Genomic DNA, 18490 nt, shown 5'->3' with positions numbered 1-18490 from the left:
TCTAACCCTGAAATTAGCCTTCTGGCTCCTTCTCCTTCTTGGAGGGCTGTGGGCTTGAGTCACAAGGCTCTCACCTCAGGGGGTGCTAGTCCTTCCCCCCATGCAGCTAAAGGCCTGGAAGAGGGGGTTGCCCTTGGTTTGGGTTTTTTCCCCTGAGCTTCATTGAGATATAATTGCCATATAACATTGTGTAAGTTTAAAGTGTACAATGTACACCTTGATGATTTGATACTTGTATATATTGTGAAATATTTATCACAATAAGGTTAGTTGACACATCCTTCACCTCACATAATTATCATTTTGTCTCTTCATTTGGAAGGAGGATTTTATGTTTTAACTGATTATCCCAACAACACCTTCATGTGCCTCAAACTTTTTAGATGTTTGAATGTAGAAGTAATTATATTATAGACAGAGGTAATGATACAGTACTGAAATTTCCATTTCTGATATTTTGATATAGTAATCTTGGGTAATTTGGTTCATTTTATTAATTTGGTACATAATCCAACATCCATTGAGGACTGCCCATACTCTAGATACTGTGCAAAACTGTCACTATATAAAATGAGTAAAATATTACCTAAAAAAGCTCACAGTCTAGTTACGGCATATATGGACATCTTATGTTATTTTCCTTTTTCTTCTATATGTTTTGTTGCTGAATTTGGGGGTAAAGAAGGCTTGTGTGATTCTATTAATCAGGTCAAGGGCTATAATCTGAGTGGCCTATGGTCCCTGTCATAGCAACACGTCAACGTAAATAGAATTTAATTAGACAGAAGCCTCATACATTCGACCGCTTCTACTTAACGTAGCAGATCATTCATTCCCTGTTGCCCTTTGTATGAGGTGTAGGAGGTGGGGTGGGGGGGTTCTAAAGGAAAAGAAATCTGGTATTTCCTCATCAAAATTGGGGTGGGGAATATGCAAAAGGAAAAATATCTGCTCTGTAAACCTATACATAAGGCTACTACCCAGTATATCAGTTGACATTGAACTTCAGTTTATTTCATTTATATATATGTACGTGAAAAGATAAACTCTTTTTTTCTTCTTGGCAGGTGTCCTTGTAGACTTGGGTCTGGAGGAAAATGGGACAGCTTATCAGAGAGCAGAGAAATATGTTGTTCGTCTAGACAATGAGATTCAGACCAAGTTTGAAGTTTTTATGAGAAGGGTAAAACAGAACCCGTACACACTGTTTGTGCTGGTTCATGACAACTCCCATGTGGAACTAACGAGGTGATTGCTTCAGAGTGAGCAAATATAGTGTTTCTTCTAGCACAGCAATGATTTTATCATAAATTCCCGAAAAGCCCAGAGACCCTAAAACTTGGCATCATCTTATTGGTAACTTATTCCTACTCCTTCCCTGTGCTCTCAACTTTCCCTACCAATTTTGTGTTGATTTCATTTTAACTATATTGTGAATGAATTTAGAAATCTTTGTTAAAGGGGCACCTGGGTGGCACAGTTGGTTAAATGGCTGACTCATGGTTTCAGCTCAGATCTTGATCTTAGGGCCATGATCTCAGGGTCATGATCTCAAGGTCCCGAGGTTGAGCCTGGCCTCGGCCTTAAGCTCCTGTGCTCAGTGGGGAGTCTGCTTAAGTTTCTCTCTCTCCCTCTCCCTCTGTCCCTCCCCCACTCATGGGGTCCTTCTCTCTCTCTCTCAAATAAAAAATATATCTTTTAAGGACAGAAGGAAGGAAGGAAAGAAGGGAGGAAGGGAGGGAGGGAGGGAGAGGGAGAAAGAAAAAGAAAGACAGAAAAAGAAAGGAAAGAAAGAAAGAAAGAAAGAAAGAAAGAAAGAAAGAAAGAAAGAAAAAGAAAAAGAAAGAAAGAAAAAGAAAGAAGGAACCCCTGTTAAAAAGCTGTCTTCAGGGTATTGCAGAACTAGCTGCCTCAGAGAAAGGACAACAGCAGGAAGGTTGAGGTTCATGAGCTTCCAGAAGGGCCATGTGCTTTCTTTTCCCCACCCTTCTTCCTCCCCAGTTCTTTTCCCTTTTTTCCCCCTTCCTCTTTTCTTTCCTCTTCTGCTGTTGCTCCTCTTCCTTGTCTTTCTCTCTACCTGCATACCTTTAACAGTAGTAAAGATGCCATTTAAAGATCTGAGAGCAGGGGCACCTGGCTGGCTCAGTCAGGAGGAGCATGTGACTCTTGGTCTTGATGTTGTGAGTTTGAGCCCCACATTGGGTATAGAGATTACTAAAAATAATAAATAAACTCTAAAAAAAATGTTTTTTTAAAAGATCTGAGAGCAAATCTGAAACCTTCCCCAATTTACCAGTTTAAACAAGAGAATATCCTATTTCTCAGGTGGGCTAACAGTGAAAGAATAGTAAATTAGTAAATGTGGCATGATGGAGCCAGTTTTGCTCCCAGACCAAATTATAGTAATTATCTGTTAAGGTGTATCTTTGATCTTATGGGTTAAAAAGGCAAGTTCGGGCATCATCAGGTGTTCATAGATTTTGCTTTCTTCAGGACACACTGAGATTAAGAATATGAAAGATTTGGGGTCTATTGTAGAAATAGCAGAATTGCAAAAGTGCTTGTTCAAAAGCCAGAATGTGTTTGGCACTCCACAATCTGAACTCTAAATCCATATGTAGGTGTAAATAAGATCTTGCATAGCATGTTAGATTTGAAAGAAAGAAAGAAAGAGAGAGAGAGAGAGAAAGAAAGAAAGAAAGAAAGAAAAAGAAAGAAAGAAAGAAAGAGAAAGAAAGAAAGGGGAAGGAAGGAAGAAAGAGAAAGAAAGAGAAAGAAAGAAAGAAAGAAAGAAAGAAAGAAAGAAAGAAAGAAAGAAAAGAAAAGAAAGAGAAAGAAAGAAAGGGAAAGGAAGGAAGGAAGAAAGAGAAAGAAAGAAAGAAAGAAAAGAAAGAAGAAAAGAAATAGAAAAGAATTTTGCCCAGATGCTCTTCAGTTACTCCTTTTGTTCTATGAGCAAAAATAGCTCAGTGACCTGATATACCTCATCTTTGAAAGTTTGGGGTAATAGCTCTGAGGATGTATATAGAATGTATATCACCCTATATTTAATTCCCCAGGGTACTGAGATTATTTCTTTGACAAAAAAAAAAAAATATGTGGTTTTGAGGCTGCATAGCAACCTGGTACATCCAAATTGAACAGAACTGAAAATGATTCAGGCATAAAAATTTGGGTCATGAGGAGGGAGGGGTTAAGTGGCCCCTATGTAACCTCCCCATAGTATAACATGCTCAAGGGAGGAAGGAGAGTGACATTAACACAGGGGGATCCCTCACAGTTTGGGGGCCTCTCTGGGGTACCAATCGTTGCACAGTTATAAGCATCATGTTTTGATGGAGAAACTCATTCAGATGAGCTTTCAGACCAAAGTGATCCATCTCAGCTACAGATGTAGGTATCCTTGGCCTGTAGAACTGAGTAACACTTTGAGGTATATCAGAGACAGACTGAAACAGGAAAAAAAAAAATCTTTGAGATCTGTCTGAAAGTGGTAAGAAGGAGTGTAATTATTGCTCTTTCAAATTAAACGTTGGTTGCCTCTAATCCTGCTCCCAATTAAAAAGGACTAGAAAAATAAAAATGAAAACATTATCTCCATTTTGGTGTCTGCTTCAGTATCTGATCCTTTAAATTAGGAGGTATTAATGTGACTTTCAATATTTCTACACAGTGTCATTTCGGGTTCTTTGTCACATGGTGAACCCAGTCATGGATTGGCTGACAGAGTCATTAACTGCAGAGAAGTCCTGGAAGCTTTCAATCTGCTGGTGCTCCAGGTTAGCTCCTTCCCGTACACACTACAGACCCAACAGTCTCGAATCAGCTCCAGCAATGAGGTTCACTGGATACAGCTGGACAACATGGTGAGTCTCTGTTCTGCTCTCTGATACACAGTCATGTTCTCAGTTCCCCAGGGAGCAGAATCTTACAATAAAATATGGTCATCGCTTTGTAAAATAACACATGACTTCAAAAATTTAACATAAAGCTTTATCTGCCAAAAGTTCCATATAATTATAATTATTATAAGACTAAAAAATTGTGAGTAGTGTCCTGTATAAATCTGATTATGTTCTTTTTTAGGTTATCATGCAGATACAAAATTATCCATCCTATATAGTTTTCCCCCCAAAAATGTGATATTATCTTATATGGCCACCAATAGCTTGGACTGTCTTTATGCCTTTAAATGATTAATTTCAGGGGCGCCTGGGTGGCTCAGTCAGTTGAGCATCTGCCTTTGGCTCAGGTCTCGATCCCAGGGTCCTGGGATTGAGCCCCACCCCCACCCCTGTGGGGCTCCCTGCTCGGCAGGGAGCTGCTTCTCCCCTCTCCTCCCCCTCATGCTCTCTCTCCCTATCTCTGTCTCTCTCTCTCTCTCAAATAAATAAATAAAATCTTAATAAAATAAATGATTAATATCAATCTGAAATGTGGAAATTTTATTGTCCTTTTGAATGGCTCCTCTGTCACGTTTCAGTCTTACTGATCTATGACTGTAAGTTATGCTCATGTTCTCCCAGCAACTGGATTTTTTTCTTGTAATCAGTTCTCAGTCTTCTGGTTGAAACAGGGGATTGGGGCGCCTGGGTGGCTCAGTTGGTTAAGCGACTGCCTTCGGCTCAGGTCATGATCCTGGAGTCCCAGGATTGAGTCCCACATTGGGCTCCCTGCCCAGCAGGGAGTTTGCTTCTCCCTCTGACCCTCCCCACTCTCATGTGCTCTCTCTCTCTCTCTCATTCTCTCTCTCAAATAAATAAATAAAATCTTTAAAAAAAAAAAAAGAAACAGGGGATTATGATACTGTTATTTTAAATTACTCAGTAGTAGCACTTAATGTGTTAAGAGCAGCCATCTCAAAGTTGTACATATTCAGGACTGTATGTTTTTTTGGCTCCAACCCCTAACACCTGGAAAATATTTTCCATAACCTATACAGTGTATGATAAATACACTATCCAAGAAAAGAAATAAGTGTTTCATAAAAAACAATGAAGATTAGCCATTAAGTAATGGATTCTTTGTTTAAAAATATTGAACATAATGGATATTTTTAAATAAACATGTTTAAGTAAAAGATGCCAGATGTGTCTTACATAAGAATAACATTTAGGGGCGCCTGGGTGGCTCAGTCGTTAAGCATTTGCCTTCGGCTCAGGTCATGATCCCGGGGTCCTGGGATCCAGCCCCGCATTGGGCTCCCTGCTCGGTGGGGAGCCTGCTTCTCCCCCTCCCTCTGCTGCTCCCCTTGCTTGTGTTCCCTCTCTCACTGTCTGTCAAATAAATAAATAAAATCTTTTTTTAAAAAAGAATGACATTTATTCATTTATCAACCCGGTGCATTTCATTCTGTTACGAAGTACGTAAGTTTTCCCTGACCTGTAGCTCTTATTTTTGAGTATTGGTTTGCTCTTTGCAGTCAAGCAAGCTCAGGTCACTGAATCATGTTGGCATCAACCATGCCTCCCTTGTGAGAACTGTCTCAGTGTGTTCGCTAGCACATAGAGATTGCTTTGAACTCTCACTTTGTTAGTATCTTCTCTATGCCATCTTCGTCAGTTGGATGTCAAATTACAGGTGAGATTAAGAGGCTAGCTCGATTCCTTTGCCTCTAAAGTGTAGGGTGCACCTGAAGGCTACCCAAGTAGTTGCCCTGACATGGAATGGGATTGCCAATAGAACTTACGAAGGGAAAATTTGTTTTTTGTTTTTTTAAAGATTTTTATTTATTTGACAGAGACACAGCAAGAGAGGGAACACAAGCAGGGGGAGTGGGAGAGGAAGAAGCAGGTTTCCCACCGAGCAGGGAGCCCAATGGGCTCGATCCCAGGACCCTGAGATCATGACCTGAGCCGAAGGCAGACACTTAACGACTGAGCCACCCAGGCGCCCCAGGAAAATTTGTTTTTTAAGCCAACAGTTTTCCTATTAAATGTTAGCTTTCAAAATATTGTTGGGGGGAAAGAGAACCATCCTAATTTACCTTGTTGGTGTAGTCTTTTCCAGAAGGGATCACACCAGTGATAGGAAGGACTCATAGCTTCTGCCCTTTACCTTCTCCTGACATGAAATAATAGGGAAATATGCTTAAGATAATTTTCCTTAGAAGTCATTCCTAGGCGCCTGGATGGCTCAGTTGGTTGAGCATCTGACTCTTGATAATCACGTCATGATCTCAGGTTGTGAGATCGAGCCCCACATCAGGCTCCACACTCAGCATGGAGTCTGCTTGAGATTCTCTCTCTCTCTCTCCCTCTGCCCCTCCACCCACTCCTGCTCACTCTCTCTCTTTCTAAAATAAATAAATAAAATCTTTTTAAAAAAGTCATTCCTATGATTATGGTTACTTTTTTAGGCATAATAATGGTACTATGGTTATATTTTTTAAAGCGTTCTTATTTCAGAGGCATCTAGTGAAGTATTTATGAATTAAAGATTTGATACCCAGGATTTAATCAAAATAATTGAGGGGTGGAGAATTATTATACTCTAATTAAGGTTTTTTTAAAAAAATCATCACTATGCGGGGCACCTGAGTGGCTCAGTTGTTAAGCATCTGCCTTCGGCTCAGGTCATGATCCCAGGGTCCTGGGATCGAGCCCCACATCGGGCTCCCTGCTTGGCGGGAAGCCTGCTTCTCCCTCTCCCACTCTCCCTGCTTGTGTTCCTTCTCTCACTGTGTCTCTCTCTGTCAAATAAATAAAAATAAAATCTTTAAAAAAAAATCATCACTATGAAATTGAGATCAGCATAGAAAAAAGATAAAAACTTTGAATCTAATTTATAACAACACCCTTACACATTAAGGAAGAATCCTAACCATTAGCCTCCTTTCATTATCCTGAGACCAATGTCCTCAAAAAGGAAAAATTGAGAAAAGCAGAGTAATTCAATTCAAAAAATACTGAGCACTTGTGGGCTACTGTTAGATCTTCCCAAGAACACACAGAGAGAACTGACTGTTTAAAGGAGAAAGCAAAGTACAAATTGAAGTTACTGTTAATGAAAGTAGAATAACATATACATAGAGAAAACAGTTTGGTGGTTACCAAAGGCAGGAGTGGGATGGGTGAAATGGATGAATGGGATCAAAAGGTACAAACTTCCAGTTATAAAATTAATAAGTCCTGAGGATGTCATGTACAGCATGGTGATTATAGTTAATATTGTATGGCATATTTGAAAGTTGCTAAGAGAGTAGATCTTACAAGTTCACATCACCAGAAAAAAAATTATAATGTATGGGCTGAGGGACTTACTCTGGTGATCATTTTGCAATATGTATGTAGGCATACCTCATTTTATTGTGTTTTTCTTTATTGCACTTTGCAGATATTTCATTTTTTACAGACTGAAGATTTATGGCAACCCTGTGTGAAGCAAGTCTGTTGGCACCATTTTTCCAACAGCACTGCTCACTTCATGTCTCTGTGTCACAGTTTGGTAATTCTCACAATATTTCAAACTTTTTCATTATTATTATGGTGATCTATGATCATTGATCTTTGATGTTACTATTGTAAACACATTAGTAGATTTAGCATTGTGGCACAATGCCACATCCATGTAAGAACGTGAACTAAATAGTATTGACAAAGCACCTGGTCACCCAAGAGCTCTGATGGAGATGTACAATGAGGTGAATGTGGTTTTCATGCCTGCTAACACAACACCCATTCTGTAGCCCACGGATCAAGGAGTAACTTCAATTTTCAAGGCCTGTGATTTAAGAAAATACATTTCATAAGGCTATTGTAGCAATAGATAGTGATTCCTCTGATGGATCTGGGCAAAGTTAGTTGAAAACCTTCTGGAGGGAATTCACCATTTCAGGTGATTGAGACGTTCATGATTCATCGGAAGAGGTCAAAATATCAATATTAGCAGGAGTTTGGAAGAAGTTGATTCCAAAGTTATGGATGACTTTGAAGGGTTTAAGACTTCAGGGGAGGAAGTCCCTACAGATGTGGTGGAAATAACAAGAGACCTAGAATTAGGAGTGGAGCCTGAAGATGGGACTGCATTGCTGCAAGCTCATGATAAAACTTTAACGGATGAGGAGTTGCTTCTTATGGATGAGCACAGGAAGTGGTTTCTTGAGATGGAATCTACTTCTGGTGAAGATGCTGTGAAGATTGTTGAAATGATAACGAAGGATTTAGAATATTACACGAACTTAGTTGGGAAAGAAGTGGCAGGGTTTGAGAGGATTGACTCTAATTTTGAAAGAAGTTCTGTGGGTAAAATGCTATCAAACAGTATCACATGCCACAGAGAAATCATTCATGAAAAGAAGAGTCCATTGATGTGGCAAACTTCATTGTTGTCTTATTTTAAGAGATTGCCACAGCCACCCCTGCCTTCAACAGCCACCGCCCTGATCAGTCAGCAGCCGTCAACATCAAGACAAGACCATCCACCAGCAAAGATTATGGTTTGCTGTAAGTTCAGATGATGGTTAGTATTTTTAAGCAATAAAGTATCTTTTAATTAAGGTATGTACATTGTTTTTTTAGACATAATGCTATTGCACACTTAATCACATAACTTTTGAATGTATTGGGAAACCAAACAATTCATTTGACTCATTTTATTGACGACCTGCTGTATTGTAGTGGTCTGGAACCAAACCCTCAAATCTCCAAGGTATCCCTATGCATAAATAGAATCATTATGTTGTACACCTGTTAACTAATGCAATGCTACATGTCAATTACATCTCAATTTAAAAAAAAATCAAGTTGTACACCTTGAATATATACAATTTTTATTTGCAAAAACAAAAACAACAGAGTAGAATAAGACAACTTTAAAAAATCAAAATGCTCTGGGGGTTGAAAGGAGGGAGAAGTCCCACCCATCTGAGAGCACTAGGAAAAGCGACATGGAGAGAGCACGGCAGATGGCGTTGCAAGAGTGGAAGGACTGGGCGTGGGCACTTCTGGCAGCAAACAGCTTGGGCAGCACCACAGAGGAGGAAACACGGGGATTTTTCAGAGAACACTAAGGGGATGAAAAGAAACCTGGAAATATACAGATAGAGGCTTGCAGTGCCAGGCTGGCAAAGTTTACACTTATTACATAGACATTAACAATTTTTTCATAAGGGCATAGTATTATTAAAAACGCAGTTGAGCCTTGAACAACACAGGGGTCAGAAGCACCCACCCCTGTGCAGCTGAAAATTCGCATATAACTTTGACTCCCCCAAAACTTATCTACTAATAGCCTACTGTTGGCTGGAAGCCTTACCGATAACATAAACAGTCAATTAACATCTATTTTGTATATTATATAATTATACTGTATTCTTACAATAAAGTAAGCTAGAGAAAAGAAAGGTTAAGGAAATCATAAGGAAAAGAAAATACATTTACAGTACTGTACTGTAAAAAATCTACATATAGGCAGAGCGACGGATGGTCCTGCAGATCTGTCTCTTGCTTCAACAGTGTTTGGACGGAACAGACCCAGGGATGCCCCTTCTTCCAGCCTCCAAACACCCTCCAATCTCTTTTCCAGTTGCAACCTCAGAACCATCTCAGCCATCCTCTGGCTTCAGGACTAGCCATCACCAGTTTTTGAGCTTAAGTCCTTATTGCCAATCAGCCATGAGTTCCCGGATTCATCAGAATGACCCCATCAAGGTGGAGGCCACCCTCACCTGCCTGGCCAACATGCATCCGCAAGACTCCAATGCCTACCTCTCCCTGGGCTTCTGTTCCAACCTCAGCCATGTGGCTCTGGAGTGCCGAGTCTCTTGAAGATACAAGATCGGCCCGGCAGCCATTCACTCTTCGGGACATGTGGAAGCCCTCTCAAGATGAGTAGGGTAAACCCATGGTCCTGGAGAAGAATCTGAACCAGGGTCTTCTGGATCTGCCTGCTCTGGGTTCTGCCCACACAAACCCCCATCTCTGTGGCTTCCTGGAAAACCACTTCCTAGATGAGGAGGTGAAACTCATCGAGAAGTTGGGCGACTACCTGACTAACCTCTGCAGGCTGGCTGGCCCCCAAGGCTGAGCTGGGTGAGTATCTCTTCCAAAGGCTCACTTTCAAGCAAGATAACTAGGAGCCTCTGGAGCCCAATGGCCCATCTGCATCCCCCTGGGTGTCCGGGCTTCTGCCTGAGCCTCTCCCTGCAGCCACTAGGCAGCTTTTCAACCACCCTGGAGCCCTCCCCCAAGCCCTGCACCAAGTGAAAACAATAAAGCTTTTTGCACAAAAAAGCAAAAAATAAAAGCAAAAAAACCTCAAAAACCCCTTATGTAAGTTGGGCCCATGCAGTTCAAACTTGTTGTTCAAGAGTCAATTATATTATCAGAATATACATATTTTATTTTTATACTAACATGGTAAACGTACAACTTAATGAATTTTCACAAACTGAAAGCACCCGTAGAACCAGCACCCAAATGAAGAAATAGAACATTACCACTACCCCAGAAAACAGGCACTGCCCACCGAAGGGTAACACTCTTCTGGCCTCTTACCCCATAGGTTTGGTTTGCCCAGTTTTGAACTTGATATAAATGGAATCATGCAGTATGCACTCTTTTGTACGTAGCTTCTTTTGCTCAGCATTGCTTGTGAGATTCTTCTCTATTTTGCATGAGTCATAAAACATTCATATTGCTGTATATAGATTACACTGGGTGACCACCACAATTCACTTATCCATCCCATTCATTTATTTCAAACACTGCTGCTATATACATTCTAGCACATGCCTTTTAGTAGACCCAGGTAGGTATTTTTGTTGGGTGTATATGTGGGAATGAACGTATATGTTCAGCTCTAGGAGATACTGAGAGGCTGCCTTTTAAAGCAGTTCATTCATGATAGAGGTTAAGTCAAAGTGATTAAACATGGGGAGATCAGTCATCTGGCTTTTCTGATAATTCAGGTTCAAATTAACAAATACATAAATCGTGGTCCTAGCCAGAAATAGTAGTGGAGAAATGGTGAATTTTCTAGGATTTCTTTATTGGGGAAAAGAGAACAGTCCGAGATATCTTTGAGGCCCAAGAGGAAGAGTGATCTGTGGAGGGCAGAGGAGGTGGATTTTGAATGAGTTAAGGCTGAGGAGAGTGCACCGATGCAAACGCAAATTTGGAGTTTCTGCTGGGGCTTTATGATGTAGATTTGGAATATTTTGTCAAGAACAATGATTTTAGAAGCAGCTGGTGTGGATAAAATGGTTGAGGAAGGTAAAGAAGAGAACTGCCAAGAGGGTGGTGGTCAAAGACTGATAGGTACAGGCCTTTGGATTTGGCCTCAGGAGTCTTTGGTGACCTTCCAGGGAGCAGAGCATTTGGCTGGCGAGAAGCAAGGACAGCAGCGAGAGGACAGGGAGAGCTGCAGGTGAGGGTCACTGGGAGGGTAGGACTTTGGGAGGAGGGAGATTTTTTTTGTTTTTTGTTGTTGTTGTTGTTGTTGTTGTTTTGTTTTGTAGGAGAAGGGACATTTTCCCAAAAGACATAATGATTCAGTATGATTTGTGATTCTTGGGACACCATGTTTCTTTCAAGTAACATCATTCAGAGCTTTGTAAAACACATTTTAAAGGGGGTCCCATTGACATCTATTACAAGGTTTATAATACTTAGAAAACTACAGTTACAGTTTAATGCAAACCTAACAAATTGGGTTAAGTATTCACATTTAATTCTTATTTTTAGTATATCTAGTTCTTAATCTATAAAGTCTTTATAGATTACTGAAAAAAATACGCCAAAAAATACTGGCCTCCAGTACAGGCCATCTGTTTAATAACCCACCCCATAACTTTGCTAAGAAAGAGAAATTAAAATGAGGACAGGTGGATGCATCCTACCCAGTGAGTGAAAATGCTACATCAGGAAAAACAGCGGGCTTGGAGTAGGATTTTGTATTTTCCCAAAGAAGCAGGACAGGATGAGAAAGCCTTTCCACTCTCTCTGTACCGGTAATCCACATAAGGAGAGAAACCCAGATGAATGACTTTTTTTCATCCTGAAATGACTTACTTGACACAATTATCCAGAAGGAAGGGAGCAAACAAACAAACAAAAAAAGGCTTCCAAGCCTCCAAAATAGATGCCCCTCGCTGTACCCTCTGAGGCTCCACTGTTTACAGGACATGCTGTGGTCCTCTAGCATATTTACTCTCGAATAAGATCCTGTAAGAACAAGCAGGAATAACTGGTTGGGGGGGGGGTGCACAAAAAAATGAAAAGCTGCCAATTAAATAAATGCTTTATCTTCTGTCATATGGACCTTATAAATCACACAGTTGCTTATCTGTTTTTCTGAGTTACTAAAACTCAGAAACAAAATTGCAAAACCTTCTTGTGTGCATTTTTGAGAGCACTAGCTTCATCCCTGGCCCAATCTTATTTGTCTTACCCTTGCTTCTTCTTCCTCTGATTGCTTACTTTATTTTTAACTTATGTTTTAAGCTATTGTATTACCTTTATGAAATGAGTTGGAGAGTGTTTAAAGAAAAATGTCAATACATAATACATAACAAATAAAAGTAAGACTAAAACACATAGGACACATGACAGCTAGGAGAAATGACTGGGAAAAATTAAAGTAGAAAAGAGGAAAGAAAACTTTAAAAAAAAAAGCAGATGCATGAACTCAAAAAGCTTACTTAATATTCTGGGGGCTATTTACGTTTAAGGACAGCTTGTCACACATCTCAGGATCCTCTCAGGGAAATTTTGTGTCACATCCCAAAATATTCATGTCATAGTAATGACTGAGTCATCAAGAAGGAGGATAGGGGCGCCTGGGTGGCTCAGTCGTTAAGTGTCTGCCTTTGGCTCAGGTCATGGTCTCAGGGCCCTGGGATCCAGCTCCGCATCGGGCTCCCTGCTTGGCGGGAAGCCTGCTTCTCCCTCTCCCACTCTCCCTGCTTGTGTTCCCTCTCTCACTGTGTCTCTGTCTGTCAAATAAATAAAATCTTTAAAAAAAAAAAAGGAGGATAAATACAGTGAATTCTGCTTATGAAGGCAGAAAAGTATAGATTCCATTTCTAAATAAATATTTTTTGTAAAAGAATAAGCTTTTCTGAATTACCATCATTAGATGATGTCAGAGAAGTTTTTTGTAATAGAGTTTTTGAGTTTGTTGATCTCCAGAGAGTTCTATAGATAAGTATCAGTATAGAGAGCGGCTTTATGAGGGAAAAGTCTGACCAGTGACTGTACCAGCCTAAAAATGTTATTCCTCAGAAGATGCCTGAACAAAGCAAAGAGAAAACAAACCATCTGTGTAGTTACCATCTGCCTTAAGAAAGCACGTCAACATGGGGTGCTTGGGTGGCTCAGTCAGTTAAGCATCTAACTCTTGATTTCAGCTCAGGTCATGATTTCAGTGTTGTGAGATCGAGCCCCATGTCAGGCTCTGTGCTGGATGTGGAGTCTGCTTAAGATTCTCTCTCCCTCTGCCCCTCCTGCCCTCCCTCTCTAAAAAACAACAACAACAACAACAACAAATAAAACATGTCAACATTAACCACATATTAAAGTTCATTTGAAGGGAAAAGAAATTTTGGTTTTTGCCCCAGAGATAACTGTAGAGTTGATATCAGGTTATATAATGAAACAAAATTTTTTTTCAGCTTCATTGAGGTATAATTGACATTAAATTATAAGACATTTATTTTAATAGTTATTTTATGTATTTTTAATTGAAGTATAATTAACATACAGTGTTATGTTAGTTTCAGATGTACAACATCATGATTCAGCAATTCTATACATTACTCACTGTTCACCATGGTGTGTAGTCACCATCTGTTACCAAGCAACCTTATTACAAGATTATTGACTATATTCCCTATGCTGTACTTTTCATCTCTGTGACTTACTTATTTTGTAACTGGAACTTTGTACCGCTTAATCCCTTTTATCTACTTCCCCCACCCTTCCATCCCCCTCCCCTCTGGCAACCACCAGTTTGCTTGCTTACTTGATATATTTATTTTTGCTCTCTATATTTAACAGTCTGTTTTTTGTCTGTTTGTTCATTTATTTTGTTTTTTAAGATTCCACATGTGTGAAATCGTATGGCATTTGTCTTTCTCTGTGTGACTTATCTCACTTAGCCTTATACCCTCTAGTTCCATCTATGTTGTTGCAAATGGCAAAGCCTCATCATTTTTTTATGTTTTTTTAAGTTTTTATTTTCATTCCAGTTAGTTAACCTACAGTGTTATATTAGTTTCAGGTGTCCAATATAGTGATTTAACGCTTTCATACATCACCCTGTTCTCATCACCACTAGTGCCCTCCTTAATCCCCATCCCCTACTTCCCCCACCCCCCACTCCTGGCAACCACTATTCTACTTTCTGCTTCTATGAGTTTGACAATTTTCTTTTTTTTTAAGATTCCTCATATGAGTGAAACCATGCAGTATTTGTCTTTCTCTCTCTAACTAATTTCACTTAGCATAATGTCCTCAAGGTCCATCTACATTGTCACAAATGGCAGGATTTCCTTCTTTCTCGTGGCTGAATAATATTCCATTGTGTGGACATATACATATACATACTACATCTTCTTTATCTGTTCATCTTCTCCTCACTGGGTTTGGCTCTGTTTTGAATCAGGAGGACATGAGCTGCCAGGAGAAGCTGTATTTCGGCTTGAATGAATACAGTAAGTCTCTACAGTGGGGCATCACAAGCCCCCTTCTGAGATGTGATGAGACTTTTGAAAAAATGGTGAACACGCTCTTGGAAAGGTAAGTAAGGACCTTCAGCTTTTACTTTAGCTGTACTTGTGTGTCTAAAATAGCCAAAAGTCTCTTGTGTCACTGTCACAGGGAGTTCTGTGGAGCTCCAGCTGTGCAGATGACATGCAAAGGCAGAATAAGAATAGCCTCTCCTAAGATGACCTTTTACTCGTAGAGGTTTTCTGTGATCATCCAAGACTAACAAAGGAAACTAGCGACCCAGAGTGGGACTTAGAACCACTTGCCATGCTCTGAATCATCTCCCAAGCATGCTTTACTGCTACCACCAGGGGATTAGATGGACAGAGGAATTTGCTGATTAAAGACCCTTTCTCTGAGGGGTGGCCTCCCCCACCGTATGCCCTACACTTCTTCTTTTTCTCTTTTCCCCTCTATCCACCACAGGCAAGTACCCTTAGATGACTCAGTAAAAACTGAACTTTACTATGAGAGATTTGGAGTGTAGACTGAAGAAAATTAGGAGTGATTAGATCACTGAAGTGAGTTCAGTTCCTTCCTAATGTGCCTCCTCCAGTGCCTGACCTTGGAAGATAAAGATCATAACTTTTCTGTCTCCTCTGCTTTCTTTTTATTTTCCAAGTTTGGTCAAACTCCAGGAGAGTAAAGGGTTTTCCTGTTTTTTCTCTCTGATCTTGAAGCATAGACTCAAAGCATCACAGAGGCATTGGAATTTACGTAACCTGGTAGAGGGCCCTCCCTGCCCTCGGCTGCAATAGTCTGTCTGACCTTCCAGTGATGGGGGCAGGTGGACTCTTTTTGATGAGGCACATTCTAATTTTTAGTAGCTCTTGTTCTTCAAATTGGCTCCAATTAACCACGAGCCACCTACTTAACAATCTGTTCTATAACTTTGCTAAGAAAAAAGAAAGAGAAATAAAAATGAGGATGGGTGGCTGTATCCTACCAGTGAGTTATTATGCTGCACCAACAAAAGGAGAAGCCTCAGAGTAGGATTTTATATTTTTGCAGCTGTTGGATTTAAGGAGACTTAACGGACACTGTGACATTAATCCTTCCACAGCACATGTGATCTTAACGTTTCCAAAACCGTCCCATGAGTCTCCCTTTTAAGTATTTCCCACCCCCCTGCTGCATCCACCAGCTTGGAACGTCCCCTCCCTTCTGGTCGCGTCATTCAGAGTCAATCCTGTTAACTTCTCTTACAACTTTGGTAATACTTACAATACAACAAACGATTACGGTTCAGTGCAAACAGAACAGGTTGTGAAGACTCTTGCCTTCTAAATTCATACTTCTTTAAGAGTGTGAGATCTAAATGCCTGTAGATCAAAGTTACCATGTGTTCTAACTTTGGCTTACCTACCTGACCCATCCATTAACGCTTTAAACAAGGATCTTGTGTGCTCACTTCTTCCAGCCCAGTCACTCAAGCTAGTTATAGCTGTGATTTACTGAGCGTTTGAAGAACCTGGCCCAGGATTGAGTGAACTGAAGGATTTCTTCACTTTTCCCCAACCTACTAAATCCTTGCAATGCAAGGAGACATTATCAGAGAACTGAGTGAGTCCAGACCCAGCTCTGTCCCTGACCAGTTGCATGATCTTGGGCAAGTAGCCAGTTTCTCTCAGCCACTTAACTCACTCTCCTTCTGGTAGGAGCGGGAGTGGTCAAAACCAGGGCATCCACAGTCCTTTCCAACTCTGAAGTACTTCAAAACCATGCTATTCATTTGATGACCCTAACTGGTATTTGACCCTGGGCTTCTCTGTGCAAGGCTGGCAGACCACTTGTTTTACTTTAAATAGAATTATAAAGTGGAACAAAGGCGAACCACCCCATGGCCTACCCAGCTGCTAGGCGGCTGCCTGGGCTACCAGCTGGCAACCAGAAAGAAAGTTCACAGGCTCATCCTCATTTTGCCAGCACCTCTTTTCTTGACCAGCACCTCCTTGTGCCTGCAAAGGGGTCCTCTTTGCCCATTTGTACTCACTTTGCCAGCAGGCCTGGCTTTCTGAGGAGTAACTCATAAATAATTCATAAACAAATTTTCTGCCTGCTCTGTAGCTGTAAAAAGTGCCAATTTGAACAAAGTGATCCTCTTACTTGGCAGTCCAGGCAGGGTGGGGGTGGAGTACCAATGGGTGTTGGGATGAGGCAAGGACACCCCTATTTGCCAGGCTCCCTTGACTAAGCAGGGCTCGGGTGTTAGGAGGCTACACCACTAGGGGGTGCTATTTCTCCAGTCAGCTCCAAGTTTTCTCTGGCACCAAGGCACATTTTATGGGAAGATACAGTTGCTATCTGTGGGGCTACCATCAAATTAGTAATTATTAGTAATAATAATTATTATTTTTCTGTCTGATACTTTGCAAACACGATACTAATGTCTCAATTTTCTTTACTGTAGTTTTAAATATCAGAGAAATAAGCTGACAACACCACCATTCTAACTCAGTGCCACCAATAAGAGGTTAGGATCCAGGGATGATCCATTATGACTCTGTCAACAAATAACCTGACTAGATCAGTGCTTCTCAGAAGTTACTGTGCATACAAATCACCTGGGGGTCTTGTCAGGCTGTGAGTTCTGATTCAGGTATCTGGGGTGGGGGAATTTGGCATTTCTAACAGGCTCCCAAGTGGTGCTGCTCCTGGACCACAGACCACACTCAGAGAAGCTGCTGGTCCACAGACCACACTCAGAGAAGCTAGGGTCGCTAGACCATCCTTAAACCTCTTTAACTTGCTGTACGTATCCCAACAGTTTCTGACTCACAGGCGTTGAAGGCTCCACTTTTCCTTCTAGCGATGTGGGCTCCAAGGTCATACTAGGGCTCCAGCCCACCACTGATCGGTAACCCCTTCCCACCATGCTGGGTCTGCATTCCTCCCACAGAGACCTTACTGTGCCAGCTGGTCCTGCTGCCCAAGTTCTAGCTCCCTGTGTTCTGTTGAAGGTACCCCAGGCTGCACAGCATGGTCGTCCGCTGCTACCTTCTCATCCAGCAGTACTCAGAGGCTCTGATGGCTCTCACCACCATGGCGTCCCTCCGAGACCACAGCACACCGGAAACGCTCAGCATTATGGATGACCTCATCAGCTCCCCAGGAAAGACGAGAAGTGGGAGGGGACACATGCTCATTATCAGGGTGCCCTCCGTGCAGTTGGCAATGTTAGCCAAGGAGCGGCTGCAGGAGGTGCGCGACAAGCTGGGGCTGCAGTACCGCTTTGAGATCATCCTCGGGAACCCCGCCTCTGAACTCAGTGTCGCAACGCACTTTGTGGCGCGATTAAAGGTTAGCAATGGTTGGACAGCTCTCCTTTGAAATATCATTTGTTTCTGTTTTCTAGGAACCCCACCTAGGTGGCTCGGAGGCCTGAGTTTAGTAGAGTTTTGCACATGTGTTGATTTGATCTTCATGACAGTGTTAAGGCTAAACCAAGGGACATGTACACTTCCCTAATTGGAGCCGGTTTATTAAGATTCTGTTGAGCCCCCTTTTTAGCATGTGCGTGCAGTTGGTCTTCCATGCCTTCCAACTGCAGGTGCAAAAATGAGATGACCCAATTTGACCCCATGTTTATTGACCTTGTTCAAGATGCATCTAGCCCACGGCCATCTGTTTTCTCAGAAAGAAAGGTAAGTTGTTCTCTCAGACCTCTGTGGGTTCGCCTTTAAGTGACATCAATTCACTAATTCTTTTCTGTCTACCTAGCCTGTCAGCTCAGGTCTAGAGTCAGTAGGTAAAGTATTCTGTTTTATCTTTAGAACTCATAT

At 41.2% G+C, this 18490-nt stretch overlaps 1 protein-coding gene across 5 annotated transcripts in view; it reads left to right on the top strand.

Moving 5' to 3' along the window:
- GREB1L (GREB1 like retinoic acid receptor coactivator) overlaps positions 1-18490 on the top strand; it is a 268214-nt gene that overhangs the window by 216724 nt on the left and 33000 nt on the right. For all 5 annotated transcript variants that reach the window (XR_013443367.1, XM_078060543.1, XM_078060541.1 and 2 more), the window contains 4 exons: positions 1068-1248; positions 3674-3866; positions 14605-14738; positions 17669-18008. Coding sequence is in view for 4 of the 5 variants with exons in the window: in XM_078060543.1 (XP_077916669.1) it covers positions 1068-1248; positions 3674-3866; positions 14605-14738; positions 17669-18008 (848 nt within the window). In the remaining variant the exon portion in view is untranslated. The remainder of the gene's footprint in view (positions 1-1067; positions 1249-3673; positions 3867-14604; positions 14739-17668; positions 18009-18490) is intronic.

This window comes from Halichoerus grypus, chromosome 13 (assembly GCF_964656455.1).
Source record: "Halichoerus grypus chromosome 13, mHalGry1.hap1.1, whole genome shotgun sequence".
In the NCBI taxonomy this organism is placed as follows: domain Eukaryota; kingdom Metazoa; phylum Chordata; class Mammalia; order Carnivora; family Phocidae; genus Halichoerus; species Halichoerus grypus.
Note: the sequence above shows the minus strand (reverse complement) of the source record. Positions and strands in the feature narration are given on the sequence as shown.